At 45.6% G+C, this 15,350-nt stretch overlaps 1 protein-coding gene across 2 annotated transcripts in view; it reads right to left on the reverse strand.

The window, feature by feature from the left end:
- The window catches only part of LOC106594999 (protein tweety homolog 3), a 65,322-nt gene that overhangs the window by 31,534 nt on the left and 18,438 nt on the right, over positions 1-15,350 (reverse strand). For both annotated transcript variants that reach the window (XM_045710501.1, XM_045710500.1), the window contains exon 2: positions 9,016-9,215. In XM_045710501.1, the coding sequence (XP_045566457.1) occupies positions 9,016-9,215 (200 nt within the window). The remainder of the gene's footprint in view (positions 1-9,015; positions 9,216-15,350) is intronic.

Raw genomic sequence — 15,350 nt, forward strand, 5'->3', positions numbered from 1 at the left:
GATAATCCTAGTTATACTAGTAACCCATGCTAGTTGTTGATAATCCTAGTTACATTAGTAAACCATGCTAGTTGTTGATAATCCTAGTCATATTAGTAACCCATGCTAGTTGATGATAATCCTAGTTATATTAGTAACCCATACTAGTTGATGCATTAAAAACAGCATTATCAACATTTCAAGCTAAAACGGTCTGATCTGTTGCATCAGCCTCATTGCTTATTGTTTTATTTTTGAATGTGCAGTGGTTGTCTGCATTTTGGATCTGTCATCCCAGAACTGTCCCGGAGTCTGATTTCAACCACAGACATGTTTTTATCATCCCAGGGATGACAGGGCATCCTTAGTTTCAAACCCTGTTATTATTTTATAAAGACATGAAAAGTATTTGGTTGTAACTGTAATGTTGCAATATATTATATGCTACCAAGGGTGACAAACCATCCTCCAGGAGACCCTCTAGGAGAGCCTTTAGTCTAGGAGACCCTCTAGTCTAGGAGACCCTCTAGGAGACCCTCTAGTCTAGGAGACCCTCTAGGAGACCCTCTAGTCTAGGAAACCCTCTAGGAGACCCTCTAGTCTAGGAGTCCCTCTAGGAGACCCTCTAGTCTAGGAGACCCTCTAGTCTAGGAGACCCTCTAGGAGACCCTCTAGTCTTGGAGTCCCTCTAGGAGACCCTCTAGTCTTGGAGACCCTCTAGGAGACCCTCTAGTCTAGGAGACCCTCTAGGAGACCCTCTAGTCTTGGAGACCCTCTAGGAGAGCCTCTAGTCTAGGAGATTCTCTAGGAGAGCCTCTAGGAGACCCTCTAGGAGACCCTCTAGTCTAGGAGAGCCTCTAGGAGACCCTCTAGGAGACCCTCTAGTCTAGGAGACCCTCTAGGAGACCCTCTAGTCTAGGAGAGCCTCTAGTAGGAGAGCCTCTAGCTAGGAGACCCTCTAGGAGACCCTCTAGTCTAGGAGATTCTCTAGGAGAGCCTCTAGGAGACTCTCTAGTCTAGGAGACCCTCTAGTCTAGGAGAGCCTCTAGTCTAGGAGACCCTCTAGTCTAGGAGAGCCTCTAGTCTAGGAGAGCCTCTAGGAGACCCTCTAGGAGACCCTCTAGTCTAGGAGAGCCTCTAGGAGACACCCTCTAGTCTTGGAGACCCTCTAGGAGAGCCTCTAGGAGACCCTCTAGTCTAGGAGAACCTCTAGTCTAGGAGAGCCTCTAGTCTAGGAGAGCCTCTAGGAGACCCTCTAGGAGACCCTCTAGTCTAGGAGAGCCTCTAGGAGACCCTCTAGGAGACCCTCTAGGAGACCCTCTAGTCTAGGAGAGCCTCTAGGAGACCCTCTAGGAGACCCTCTAGTCTAGTAGAGCCTCTTGGAGACCCTCTAGGAGACCCTCTAGTCTAGGAGAGCCTCTAGGAGACCCTCTAGGAGGCAATCTAGTCTAGGAGATTCTCTAGGAGAGCCTCTAAGAGACCCTCTAGTCTAGGAGAGCCTCTAGTCTAGGAGAGCCTCTAGTCTAGGAGAGCCTCTAGGAGACCCTCTAGGAGACCCTCTAGTCTAGGAGAGCCTCTAGGAGACCCTCTAGGAGACCCTCTAGGAGACCCTCTAGGAGACCCTCTAGGAGACCCTCTAGTCTAGGAGTCCCTCTATGAGACCCTCTAGGAGACCCTCTAGTCTAGGAGAGCCTCTAGTCTAGGAGTCCCTCTAGGAGACACTCTAGGAGACCCTCTAGTCTAGGAGAGCCTCTAGGAGACCCTCTAGTCTAGGAGAGCCTCTAGGAGACCCTCTAGGAGACCCTCTAGTCTAGGAGTCCCTCTAGGAGACCCTCTAGGAGACCCTCTAGTCTAGGAGAGCCTCTAGGAGACCCTCTAGTCTAGGAGAGCCTCTAGGAGACCCTCTAGGAGACCCTCTAGTCTAGGAGTCCCTCTAGGAGACCCTCTAGTCTAGGAGACCCTCTAGGAGACCTTCTAGTCTTGGAGACCCTCTAGGAGACCCTCTAGTCTAGGAGATTCTCTAGGAGAGCCTCTAAGAGACCCTCTAGTCTAGGAGAGCCTCTAGTCTAGGAGAGCCTCTAGTCTAGGAGAGCCTCTAGTAGACCCTCTAGGAGACCCTCTAGTCTAGGAGATCCTCTAGGAGACCCTCTAGGAGACTCTCTAGGAGACCCTCTAGTCTAGGAGTCCCTCTAGGAGACCCTCTAGGAGACCCTCTAGTCTAGGAGAGCCTCTAGTCTAGGAGTCCCTCTAGGAGACACTCTAGGAGACCCTCTAGTCTAGGAGAGCCTCTAGGAGACCCTCTAGTCTAGGAGACCCTCTAGGAGACCATCTAGGAGACCCTCTAGTCTAGGAGTCCCTCTAGGAGACCCTCTAGTCTTGGAGAGCCTCTAGGAGACCCTCTAGTCTAGGAAACCCTCTAGGAGACCCTCTAGTCTAGGAGTCCCTCTAGGAGACCCTCTAGTCTAGGAGAGCCTCTAGGAGACCCTCTAGTCTAGGAGAGCCTCTAGGAGACCCTCTAGGAGACCCTCTAGTCTAGGAGAGCCTCTAGGAGACCCTCTAGTCTAGGAGACCCTCTAGGAGACCCTCTAGGAGACCCTCTAGTCTAGGAGTCCCTCTAGGAGACCCTCTAGTCTTGGAGAGCCTCTAGGAGAGCCTCTAGTCTAGGAAACCCTCTAGGAGACCCTCTAGTCTAGGAGTCCCTCTAGGAGACCCTCTAGTCTAGGAGAGCCTCTAGGAGACCCTCTAGTCTAGGAGTCCCTCTAGGAGACCCTCTAGTCTAGGAGTCCCTCTAGGAGACCCTCTAGTCTAGGAGAGCCTCTAGGAGACCCTCTAGTCTTGGAGACCCTCTAGGAGACCCTCTAGTCTAGGAGTCCCTCTAGGAGACCCTCTAGTCTAGGAGAGCCTCTAGGAGACCCTCTAGTCTAGGAGAGCCTCTAGGAGACCCTCTAGTCTAGGAGAGCCTCTAGGAGACCCTCTAGGAGACCCTCTAGTCTAGGAGAGCCTCTAGGAGACCCTCTAGTCTAGGAGACCCTCTAGGAGACCCTCTAGGAGACCCTCTAGTCTAGGAGTCCCTCTAGGAGACCCTCTAGTCTTGGAGAGCCTCTAGGAGACCCTCTAGTCTAGGAAACCCTCTAGGAGACCCTCTAGTCTAGGAGAGCCTCTAGGAGACCCTCTAGTCTAGGAGAGCCTCTAGGAGACCCTCTAGTCTAGGAGTCCCTCTAGGAGACCCTCTAGTCTAGGAGACCCTCTAGGAGACCCTCTAGTCTAGGAGACCCTCTAGGAGACCCTCTAGGAGACCCTCTAGGAGACCCTCTAGTCTTGGAGAGCCTCTAGGAGACCCTCTAGTCTAGGAGACCCTCTAGGAGACCCTCTAGTCTAGGAGACCCTCTAGGAGACCCTCTAGTCTAGGAGAGCCTCTAGGAGACCCTCTAGTCTAGGAGACCCTCTAGGAGACCCTCTAGGAGACCCTCTAGTCTAGGAGAGCCTCTAGGAGAGCCTTAAAGGGGCAGTGTTGTATTTTGAAACTGGCTTTTTTTGCATATTGAAGCCTATAGGCAGAGTGTAGCCTACATTTTTGTCTGATTCTCTATAGTAAAAAAAATAGTAATGCATTTTATTTTGTAAAGTGGTTTCTTGCATCATACAATGATGTAAACATTGTGTTACAAGTGACTGGACAAGTGACTTAAGCTTTTGAACAAGTAAAAAATCTGTCCTTCTTGTCCGAAAGCTAAAAAGCTAATGTCAAGCCCTACATATAATTAGTTAGCCCATGGACAGTTACAGTCATAGGCCTATAGAGACTTACAGAGTCAATCTATCCTGTCTTCCAATGACAGTGATTCCATGTGATTGGTTACATCGGCCCAGAAAGCCCTGGCAAACAACAGCCAGAGAGACATAGAGAGATATATAGAGAGAGAAAGAGCTCAATATCAAATATTTAACATCAACTATAACAGTCAATCATCAAATATTTAAACCTGCTAAACACATCGCTACCATGTAGTCACCAGTCAGGCACACACAGCTCCCTGTCTCTCCACTACATCATGAATATGCCATCTGCATCAAATCTGCTGCTGTCTCCATGGCAACCTTTCTAGGCCAGAGACAGAATGGTACAGAGAAAGAGAGAGAGAGAGAAGCAGAGTGCAGTGTTTGAAATGTGTTTGCCAAGGGAGATGCAAGTCAGTGTAGAAGTGTGTGACGATAACGTGTGTGTGTGTGTGTGTGTGTGTGTGTGTGTGTGTGTGTGTGTGTGTGTGTGTGTGTGTGTGTACCCCAGCCAGCCAAAGGGTCCAATATGACCTAAATAATCTATTTCAGAAACACTGGGCTAATCTGACATCACTCTGTATCACACTATCATACTGCTTCACACGGAACAGACAGAATACACTTGTTTACCAGAGAGAGAGAAAGAGAGCGAAAGAGAGAGAAAGCCTAAACAAGTCACTGCAGATTCTCTCTCTCTTTTTCTCTCTCTCCCCTCCTGGCCCTGTTACTATGGTTACAGGGTTAATGACCTTGGTGTAGAAACTGTTCTATAAACACTGAAATTCCAGGGATTTTCCCCAAAATACAGAACTGATTACCTTACAGTATACTGTAACAGTTCAGCAGTATTCAGCTTCCAACTGCGCTAATGAAACTGGCCCAGTTCTCCCAGTTCTCCCAGGTCCCCCAGTTCTCTCAGGTCCCCCAGTTCTCTCAGGTCCCCCAGTTCTCTCGCCCAGTTCTCCCAGGTCCCCCAGTTCTCCCAGGTCCCCCAGTTCTCCCAGGTCCCCCAGTTCTCCCAGGTCCCCCAGTTCTACCAGGTCCCCCAGTTCTCTCAGGTCCCCCAGTTCTCTCAGGTCCCCCAGTTCTCCCAGGTCCCCCAGTTCTCTCAGGTCCCCCAGTTCTCTCAGGTCCCCCAGTTCTCCCAGGTCCCCCAGTTCTACCAGGTCCCCCAGTTCTCCCAGGTCCCCCAGTTCTCCCAGTTCTCCCCGTTCTACCAGGTCCCCCAGTTCTCTCAGGTCCCCCAGTTCTCCCAGGTCCCCCAGTTCTCCCAGTTCCCCAGTTCTCCCAGTTCCCCCAGTTCTCCCAGGTCCCCCAGGTCCCCCAGTTCTCCCAGGTCCCCCAGTTCTCCCAGGTCCCCCAGTTCTCCCAGGTCCCCCAGTTCTCTCAGGTCCCCCAGTTCTCTCAGGTCCCCCAGTTCTCCCAGGTCCCCCAGTTCTACCAGGTCCCCCAGTTCTCCCAGGTCCCCCAGTTCTCCCAGTTCCCCCAGTTCTCTCAGGTCCCCCAGTTCTCCCAGTTCCCCCAGTTCTCCCAGGTCCCCCAGTTCTCCCAGGTCCCCCAGTTCTCCCAGGTCCCCCAGTACTCCCAGGTCCCCCAGGTCCCCCAGTTCTCCCAGTTCCCCCAGTTCTCCCAGGTCCCCCAGTTCTCCCAGGTCCCCCAGTTCTCCCAGTTCCCCCAGTTCTCCCTCAGGTCCCCCAGTTCTCCCAGTTCCCCCAGTTCTCCCACGTCCCCCAATTCCCCCAGTACTCCCAGGTCCCCCAGGTCCCCCAGTTCCCCCAGGTCCCCCAGTTCCCCCAGGTCCCCAGTTCTCCCAGTTCCCCCAGTTCTCCCAGGTCCCCCAGTTCTACCAAGTTCTCCCAGGTCCCCCAGTACTCCCAGGTCCCCCAGTTCTCCCAGTTCCCCAAGTTCTCCCAGTTCCCCAATTCCCCCAGTACTCCCAGGTCCCCCAGGTCCCCCAGTTCTCCCAGGTCCCCCAGTTCCCCAGGTCCCCAGTTCTCCCAGTTCCCCCAGTTCTCCCAGGTCCCCCAGTTCTCCCAGTTCTCCCAGGTCCCCCAGTTCTCCCAGTTCCCCCAGGTCCCCCAGTTCTCCCAGATCCCCCAGTTCTCCCAGTTCCCCCAGTTCTCCCAGGTCCCCCAGTTCTCCCAGTTCTCCCACGTCCCCCAGGTCCCCCAGTTCTCCCAAGTCCCCCAGTTCTCCCAGGTCCCCCAGTTCTCCCAGTTCCCCCAGTTCTCCCACGTCCCCCAGGTCCCCCAGTTCTCCCAGTTCCCCCAGTTCTCCCAGATCTCCCAGTTCCCCAGTTCTCCCAGGTCCCCCAGTACTCCCAGGTCCCCCAGGTCCCCCAGTTCTCCCAGTTCCCCCAGTTCTCCCAGTTCTCCCACGTCCCCCAGGTCCCCCAGTTCTCCCAGTTCCCCCAGTTCTTCCAGGTCTCCCAGTTCCCCCAGTTCTCCCACGTCCCCCAGGTCTCCCAAGTCCCCCAGTTCCCCCAGGTCCCCCAGTTCTTCCAGGTCTCCCAGTTCTCCCAAATTCCAGATCATTTCCATGGACATGTATTAGTAATATTCTTTCCTTATTTCTGCAGTACAGTACATGCTATATACAGGTTATATACAAGTTATATAAAGGTTATATACAGGCTATATACAGGCTATATAAAGGTTATATACAGGCTATATACAGGCTATATACAGGCTATATACAGGTTATATACAGGCTATATACAGGCTATATACAGGCTATATACAGGTTATATACAGGCTATATACAGGTTATATACAGGTTATATACAGGTTATATACAGGCTATATACAGGTTATATACAGGTTATATACAGGTTATATACAGGCTATATACAGGTTATATACAGGCTATATACAGGCTATATAAAGGTTATATAAAGGCTATATACAGGTTATATACAGGCTATATACAGGCTATATACAGGCTATATACAGGTTATATACAGGCTATATACAGGTTATATACAGGTTATATACAGGTTATATACAGGCTATATACAGGTTATATACAGGTTATATACAGGCTATATACAGGCTATATACAGGCTATATACAGGCTATATACAGGTTATATACAGGCTATATACAGGTTATATACAGGCTATATACAGGCTATATACAGGCTATATACAGGTTATATACAGGCTATATACAGGTTATATACAGGCTATATACAGGTTATATACAGGCTATATACAGGTTATATACAGGCTATATACAGGTTATATACAGGCTATATACAGGTTATATACAGGCTATATACAGGTTATATACAGGCTATATACAGGTTATATACAGGTTATATACAGGCTATATACAGGTTATATACAGGCTATATACAGGCTATATACAGGCTATATACAGGTTATATACAGGCTATATACAGGTTATATACAGGCTATATACAGGTTATATACAGGTTATATACAGGCTATATACAGGCTATATACAGGTTAAATACAGGCTATATACAGGTTATATACAGGCTATATACAGGTTATATACAGGTTATATACAGGTTATATACAGGCTATATACAGGTTATATACAGGCTATATACAGGTTATATACAGGCTATATACAGGTTATATACAGGCTATATACAGGCTATATACAGGCTATATACAGGTTAAATACAGGCTATATACAGGTTATATACAGGCTGTATACAGGTTATATACAGGCTATATACAGGTTATATACAGGTTATATACAGGCTATATACAGGTTATATACAGGCTATATACAGGTTATATACAGGCTATATACAGGTTATATACAGGCTATATACAGGTTATATACAGGCTATATACAGGTTATATACAGGCTATATACAGGTTATATACAGGCTATATACAGGTTATATACAGGTTATATACAGGCTATGTCCCCCAAGGCCTTTAAAGGTTTCAACAGATTTAGCCCCAAAAATACATTTACGCTTTTTAGTTTAGATGAAGAAGGCCTTTGAAGCAGACACACACACAGACAAAGAGAGAGACACACACACACACACACAGAGAGAGAACAGATAGAGAGAGGGGGAGCGAGAGAACACAGACAGACTCTTTAACAGATATGACTTCACCAGTCTTCTCTGAAGTCCTCTTCTACCATATTCAGCTCTCTCTCTCTCTCTCTCTCTCTCATGGTTAGTCTAACAGAGCTAGTTAATTGATCTACAGTATAGTAGGCTACACACACGCACGCACGCACGCACACACACACACACACACACACACACACACACACACACACACACACACACACACACACACACACACACACACACACACACACACACACACACACACACAAGGCCGTTGAAGGATTAGCTACAGCCTGAGAGGAAAGAGATCAAATCGAATGCTGCATCACAAATGGCACCCTATTCCCTATATAGTGCCTTCACTCCAGTCAAAAGCAGTGCACTATATAGGGGATAGGACACCATTTTGGAGACTTAAGTCATCAACAATAAATACAGAAACCAATCGAAGGTTTGCTTCTGACGTCATCAACAATGGGAAACCAATTAAGAACAGAAGTCTTTCAGCAATAGAACAACCAATCAGATGTGTGAATAATCCAGGAAGAGGAGAGGAACCATTATAGTTGGATCATCTTCTCCCTCATAGAGATGAACTATCTACAACAGACTGGTAGAACTATGTCCTTATAGAGGATACTATATAATGTCATCATAGAGCTGATCTACAACAGACTGGTAGAACTATGTCCTTATAGAGGATACTATATAATGTCATCATAGAGATGAACTATGTCCTTATAGAGGATACAATATAATGTCATCATAGAGCTGATCTACAGCAGACTGGTAGAACTATGTCCTTATAGAGGATACTATATAATGTCATCATAGAGATGAACTATGTCCTTATAGAGGATACAATATAATGTCATCATAGAGCTGATCTACAGCAGACTGGTAGAACTATGTCCTTATATACTATATCATGTCATCACAGAGGTCAACCTGGATTCACCTGGTTAGTCTGTCATGGAAAGACCAGGTGTTCTTAATGTTCTGTACACTCAGTGTCTAATCTTCCTCCCTGTGTGTGTGTGTGTGTGTGTGTGTGTGTGTGTGTGTGTGTGTGTGTGTGTGTGTGTGTGTGTGTGTGTGTGTGTGTGTGTGTGTGTGTGTGTGTGTGTGTGTGTGTGCGCATCCGTGTGTGTATCCGTGTAGCCCTGCGTGTGTGTGTGTGTTACCACTAACCTGCAAACGAGCGTGGCAATGATGACACACCAGGCGGTACAGCAGCAGTCAGGGTTGGGGGGCTGGTGTGTGTGTGAGTGAGAGTGTGTGTCGTCATGGTTCTTGCGGCGTCGGCAGCACAGCCAGAAAGAGTAGAAGAGGAGGAAGAGGAGGTCCAGAGCCAGACACACCAACGCTATTCCGCCTAGCAACAGCACCGACTGGGGAGAGAGAGAGAGAGAGACAGACAGGATATGACATCACAACCACCTGGATCCTAAAATGACAAGTCAATAATCCGATTTTGGCCCTGTACAGAAACAAGCCTTTCCAACTGGACACAAACTGGTTGAATCTACATTGCTTCTACGTCATTTCAACAACGACAAAAAAATCTAAATTGTGATGACGTTGAATTAACGTGGAAAACTGATTGGATTAGCAGAAAGTCATCAACATAATCGAATCTGGGGAATGTTTGTCTTTTTTTCGCTCTCACCTTTTAACCTAAATCAACTGACTTCAGGTTGAAACATACTATTGAATTCACGTTAGTGGACAACTCAATCAAATGTACATCAAAACTAGACGTTGAACTGACATCTGCGCCCAGCGGGTTGGCTCCCTTTTCTGTGGACCATTTTGACAGAAACACAAGAGGCAGGAAAGGGAGGAAAGAGGATATGATGTCACAATGAGCATTGTAGGGTACAGGAAGAGAAGAGGAAGCTGATTGTAAATGAACACAAAGCGGCCTCAAGTGAACCCCCCCCGCCCCCCATCACTAACTCCTACAGGAGAATCTCGTGTAGAGCTGGACATTATACATACAGACGTCAGATCTTCATTTTGTCGCGGATCATTTTCCTGCGAAACAGGATATTCAAATTAGCCTCGTGATTTAGATACGTTCACTACAAACCGTGCAGTTCTCCTTCTCTCCATGCAGGGGCAGTCGAGTCAATGAGGACCAGTGGCAGGTATCAAAATCATCCTCCCTCTCGCCCAGAATCATCCTCCCTCTCGCCCAGAATCATCCTCCCTCTCGCCCAGAATCATCCTCCCTCTCGCCCAAAATCATCCTCCCTCTCGCCCAAAATCATCCTCCCTCTCGCCCAAAATCATCCTCCCTCTCGCCCTCGTTCCAAGGCTGAAGCCAAAGAGAATATGAATTACTGTTACTGTTACTGCATCAACAACCACACTTTTATATAGCTTAATAACAACACAGATATTGGTCTCCTCTACGACATACAAGTGTCAAGTGTATCCGTACAGTAGTCTACTGTAGACTATCAAAACTAATCCACCGAAACAATAGTCTAAAACAAATACACCTAAACTATAGTCTACTGTAGACTATCAAAACGAATCCACCTAAACTATAGTCTAAAACAAATACACCTAAACTATAGTCTACCGTAGTCTATCAAAACTAATCCACCTACACTATAGTCTAAAACAAATACACCTAAACTATAGTCTACTATAGTCTATCAAAACTAATCCACCTAAACTATAGTCTACCGTAGTCTATCAAAACTAATCCACCTAAACTATAGTCTACCGTAGTCTATCAAAACTAATCCACCTAAACTATAGTCTAAAACAAATACACCTAAACTATAGTCTAAAACAAATACACCTAAACTATAGTCTAAAACAAATACACCTAAACTATAGTCTACTGTAGACTATCAAAACTAATCCACCTAAACTATAGTCTAAAACAAATACACCTAAACTATAGTCTACTGTAGACTATCAAAACTAATCCACCTAAACTATAGTCTAAAACTAATCCACCTAAACTATAGTCTAAAACAAATACACCTAAACTATAGTCTACTGTAGACTATCAAAACTAATCCACCTAAACTATAGTCTAAAACTAATCCACCTAAACTATAGTCTACCGTAGTCTATCAAAACTAATCCACCTAAACTATAGTCTACCGTAGTCTATCAAAACTAATCCACCTAAACTATAGTCTACCGTAGTCTATCAAAACTAATCCACCTACACTATAGTCTACCGTAGACTATCAAAACTAATCCACCTACACTATAGTCTACCGTAGACTATCAAAACTAATCCACCTACACTATAGTCTACCGTAGACTATCAAAACTAATCCCACACAATCTACGATAATTGATCATTTCAATGAGCATTTTTCTACGGCTGGCCATGCTTTCCACCTGGCTACTCCTACTCCGGCCAACAAGCCCCCCCCCCCAAATCCAGACAGCTGATGTCCTGACAGAGCTAAAAAAAAATCTGGATCCCTACAAATCAGCCGGGCTAGACAATCTGGACCCTCTCTTTCTAAAATTATCCGCTGAAATTGTTGCAAACCCTACTAGCCTGTTCAACCTCTCTTTCGTATCGTCTGAGATCCCCAAAGATTGGAAAGCTAGCGCGGTCATCCCCTTCTTCAAAGGGGGAGACACTCTAGACCCAAACTGTTATAGACCTATATCCATCCTGCCCTGCCTTTCGAAAATCTTCGAAAGTCAAGTTAACAAACAGATCACCGACCATTTCGAATCCCACCGTACCTTCTCCACTATGCAATCTGGTTTCCGAGCTGGTCATGGGTGCACCTCAGCCACGCTCAAGGTCCTAAAAGATATCATAACCATCATTGATAATTGACAGTACTGTGCAGCCGTCTTCATCGACCTGGCCAAGGCTTTTGACCCTGTCAATCACCGCACTCTTAACAGCAGACTCAATAGCCTTGGCTTCTCAAATGACTGCCTCGCCTGGTTCACCAACTACTTCTCAGATAGAGTTCCGTGTGTCAAATCGGAGGGCCAGTTGTCCGGACCTCTGGCAGTCTCTATCGGGGTGCCACAGGGTTCAATTCTCGGGCCGACTCTTTTCTCTGTATATATCAATGATGTCGCTCTTGCTGCTGGTGATTCTCTGAACTACCTTTACGCAGACAACATCATTCTGTATACATCTGGCCCTTCTTTGGACACTGTGCTAAAAAACCTCCAAACAAGCATCAATGCCATACAACACTCCTTCCGAGGCCTCCAACTGCTTTTAAATGCAAGTAAAACTAAGTGCATGCTTTTCAACCGATTGCTGCCCACACCCTGCCGCCCGACTAGCATCACTACTCTGGACGGTTCTGACTTAGAATATGTGGACAACTACAAATACCTAGGTGTCTGGTTAGACTGTAAACTCTCCTTCCAGACTCACATTAAGCATCTTCAATCCAAAATTAAATCTAGTATCAATCGGCTTCCTATTTCGCAACAAAGCATATGCTCATGCTGCCAGACATACCCTCGTAAAACTGACTATCCTACCGATTCTTGACTTCGGCGATGTCATTGACAAAATAGCCTACAACACTCTACTCAGCAAATTGGATGTAGTCTATCACAGAGCCATCCGTTTTGTTACTAAAGCCCCATTTACTACCCACCACTGTGACCTGTACGCTCTCGTTGGCTGGCCCTCACTACATATTTGTCGCCAAACCCACTGGATCCAGGTCATATATAATGCCCCGCCTTATCTCTGCTCACTGGTCACCATAGCAACACCCACCCATAGCACGTGCTCCAGCAGGTATATCTCACTGGTCATCCCCAAAGCCAACACTTCCTTTGGCCACCTTTCCTTCCAGTTCTCTGCTGCCAATGACTGGAACGAATTGCAAAAATCACAGAAGCTGGAGTCTTATATCTCCCTCTCTAACTTCAAGCATCAGCTGTCAGAGCAGCTTACCGATCACTGTACATGTACACAGCCAATATGTAAATGGCACACCCGACTACCTCACCCCCATATTATTACTTGCTAAATTGTATTATTATTCATGCTAAATTGTAATTATTTCGCCTCTATGGCCTACCTCCCTACTCTTCAACATTTGCACACACTGTACATAGATTTTTTTATTGTGTTATAGACTGTATGTTTGTTTATGTGTAACTCTGTGTTGTTTGATAATATCGCACTGCTTTGCTTCTTCTTGGCCAGGTTGCAGTTGTAAATGAGAACTTGTTCTCAACTGGCCTATCTGGTTAAATAAAGGTGAAATAAAAATAAAATAAAAATATAATATAATATCAGATGTAAAGATGACATTCAGACTAGTGAGGTAGAAAAACACAGCTCATGATTTTTTACATCTACATATATATATATATATATATCTATATATATATACAGTTGAAGTCAGAGGTTTACATACACTTAGGTTGGAGTCACTAAAACTTGTTTTACATCCACTCCACAAATTTCTTGTTAACAAACTATAGTTTTGGTAAGCCGGTTAGGACATCTACTTTGGCATGACACAAATAATTTTTCCAACAATTGTTTACAGACGGATTAATTCACTTACAATTCACTGTATCACAATTCCAGTGGGTCAGAAGTTTACATACACTAAGTTGACTGTGCCTTTAAACAGCTTGGAAAATTCCAGAAAATTATGTCATGACTTTAGAAGCTTCTGATAGGCTAGTTGGCATCATTTGAGTCATTTGGAGGTGTACCTGTGGATGTATTTCAAGGCCTACTTTCAAACTCAGTGCCTCTCTACTTGACATCATGGGAAAATCAAAAGAAATCAGCCAAGACCTCAGAAAATAAATTGTAGACCTCCACAAGTCTGGTTCATCCTTGGGAGCAATTTCCGAACGCCTGAAGGTACCACGTTCATCTGTACAAACAATAGTACGCAAGTATAAACACCATGGGACCACGTAGCCGTCATGCCGCTCAGGAAGAAGACGCGTTCTGTCTCCTAGAGATGAACGTACTTTGGTGCGAAAAGTGCAAATCAATCCCAGAACAGCAGCAAAGTACCTTGTGAAGATGCTGGAGGAAACAGGTACAAAAATATCTATATCCACAGTAAAACGAGTCCTATATCAACATAACCTGAAAGGCCGCTCATCAAGGTAGAAGCCACTGCTCCAAAACCGCCATTAAAAAAGCCAGACTACGGTTTGCAACTGCACATGGGGACAAAGATCGTACTTTTTGGAGAAATGTCCTCTGGTCTGATGAAACAAAATAGATCTGCTTGGCCATAATGACCATTGTTATGTTTGGAGGAAAAAGGGGGAGGCTTGCAAGCCGAAGAACACCATCACAACCGTGAGGCACGGGTTGGCAGCATCATGTTGTGGTGGTGCTTTGCTGCAGGAGGGACTGCTGCACTTCACAAAATGATGGCATCATGAGGCAGGAAAATTATGTTGATATATTGAAGCAACATCTCAAGACATCAGTCAGGAAGTTAAAGCTTGGTCGCAAATGGGTCTTCCAAATGAAGCTGAAGCTGGAGACTCATATCTCTCTCACTAGCTTTAAGCACCAGCTGTCAGAGCAGCTCACAGATCACTGCACCTGTACATAGCCCATCTGTAAACAGCCCATCTATCTACCTACCTCATCCCCATACTGTATTTATTTATTTATCTTGCTCCTTTGCACCCCAGTATCTCTACTTGCACATTCATCTTCTGCACATCTACCATTCCAGTGTTTAATTGCTATATTGAAATTACTTCGCCACCATGGCCTATTTATTGCCTTAACTTACCTCCTTTCCACTCACTGTATATAGACTTTCTGTTTTCTTTTGTTCTACTGTATTATTGACTGTATGTTTTGTTTATTCCATGTGTAACTCTGTGTTGTTGTATGTGTCGAATTGCTACGCTTTATCTTGGCCAGGTCGCAGCTGCAAATGAGAACTTGTTCTCAACTAGACTACCTGGTTAAATAAAGGTGAAATAAAAATAAATAAACAAATAAATAAAATTCAAAAATGGACAATGACCCCAAGCATACTTCCAAAGTTGTGGCAAAATGGCTTAAGGACAACAAAGTCAAGGTATTGTAGTGGCCATCACAAAGCCCTGACCTCAATCCTATAGAACATTTGTGGGCAGCACTGAAAAAGCGTGTGTGAGCAAGGAGGCCTACAAGTCTGACTCAGTTACACCTGCTCTGTCAGGAGGAATGGGCCAAAATTCACCCAACTTATTGTGGGAAGCTTGTGGCAGGCTACCTGAAACGTTTGACCCAAGTTAAACAATTTAAAGGCAATGCTACCAAATACTAACTGAGGGTATGTAAACTTCTGACCCTCTGGGAATGTGATGAAAGAAATAAAAGCTGAATTAAATCATCCTCTCAACTATTATTCTGACATTTCACAATCTTAAAATAAAGTGTTGATCCTAACTGACCAAAGACAGGGAATTTGTACTCGGATTAAATGTCAGGGATTGTGAAAAACTGAGTTTAAATGTATTTGGCTAAGGTGTATGTAAACTTCCGACTTCAACTGTATATATATATATATATA

This window comes from Salmo salar, chromosome ssa02 (assembly GCF_905237065.1).
Source record: "Salmo salar chromosome ssa02, Ssal_v3.1, whole genome shotgun sequence".
Classification (NCBI taxonomy): Eukaryota; Metazoa; Chordata; class Actinopteri; order Salmoniformes; family Salmonidae; genus Salmo; species Salmo salar.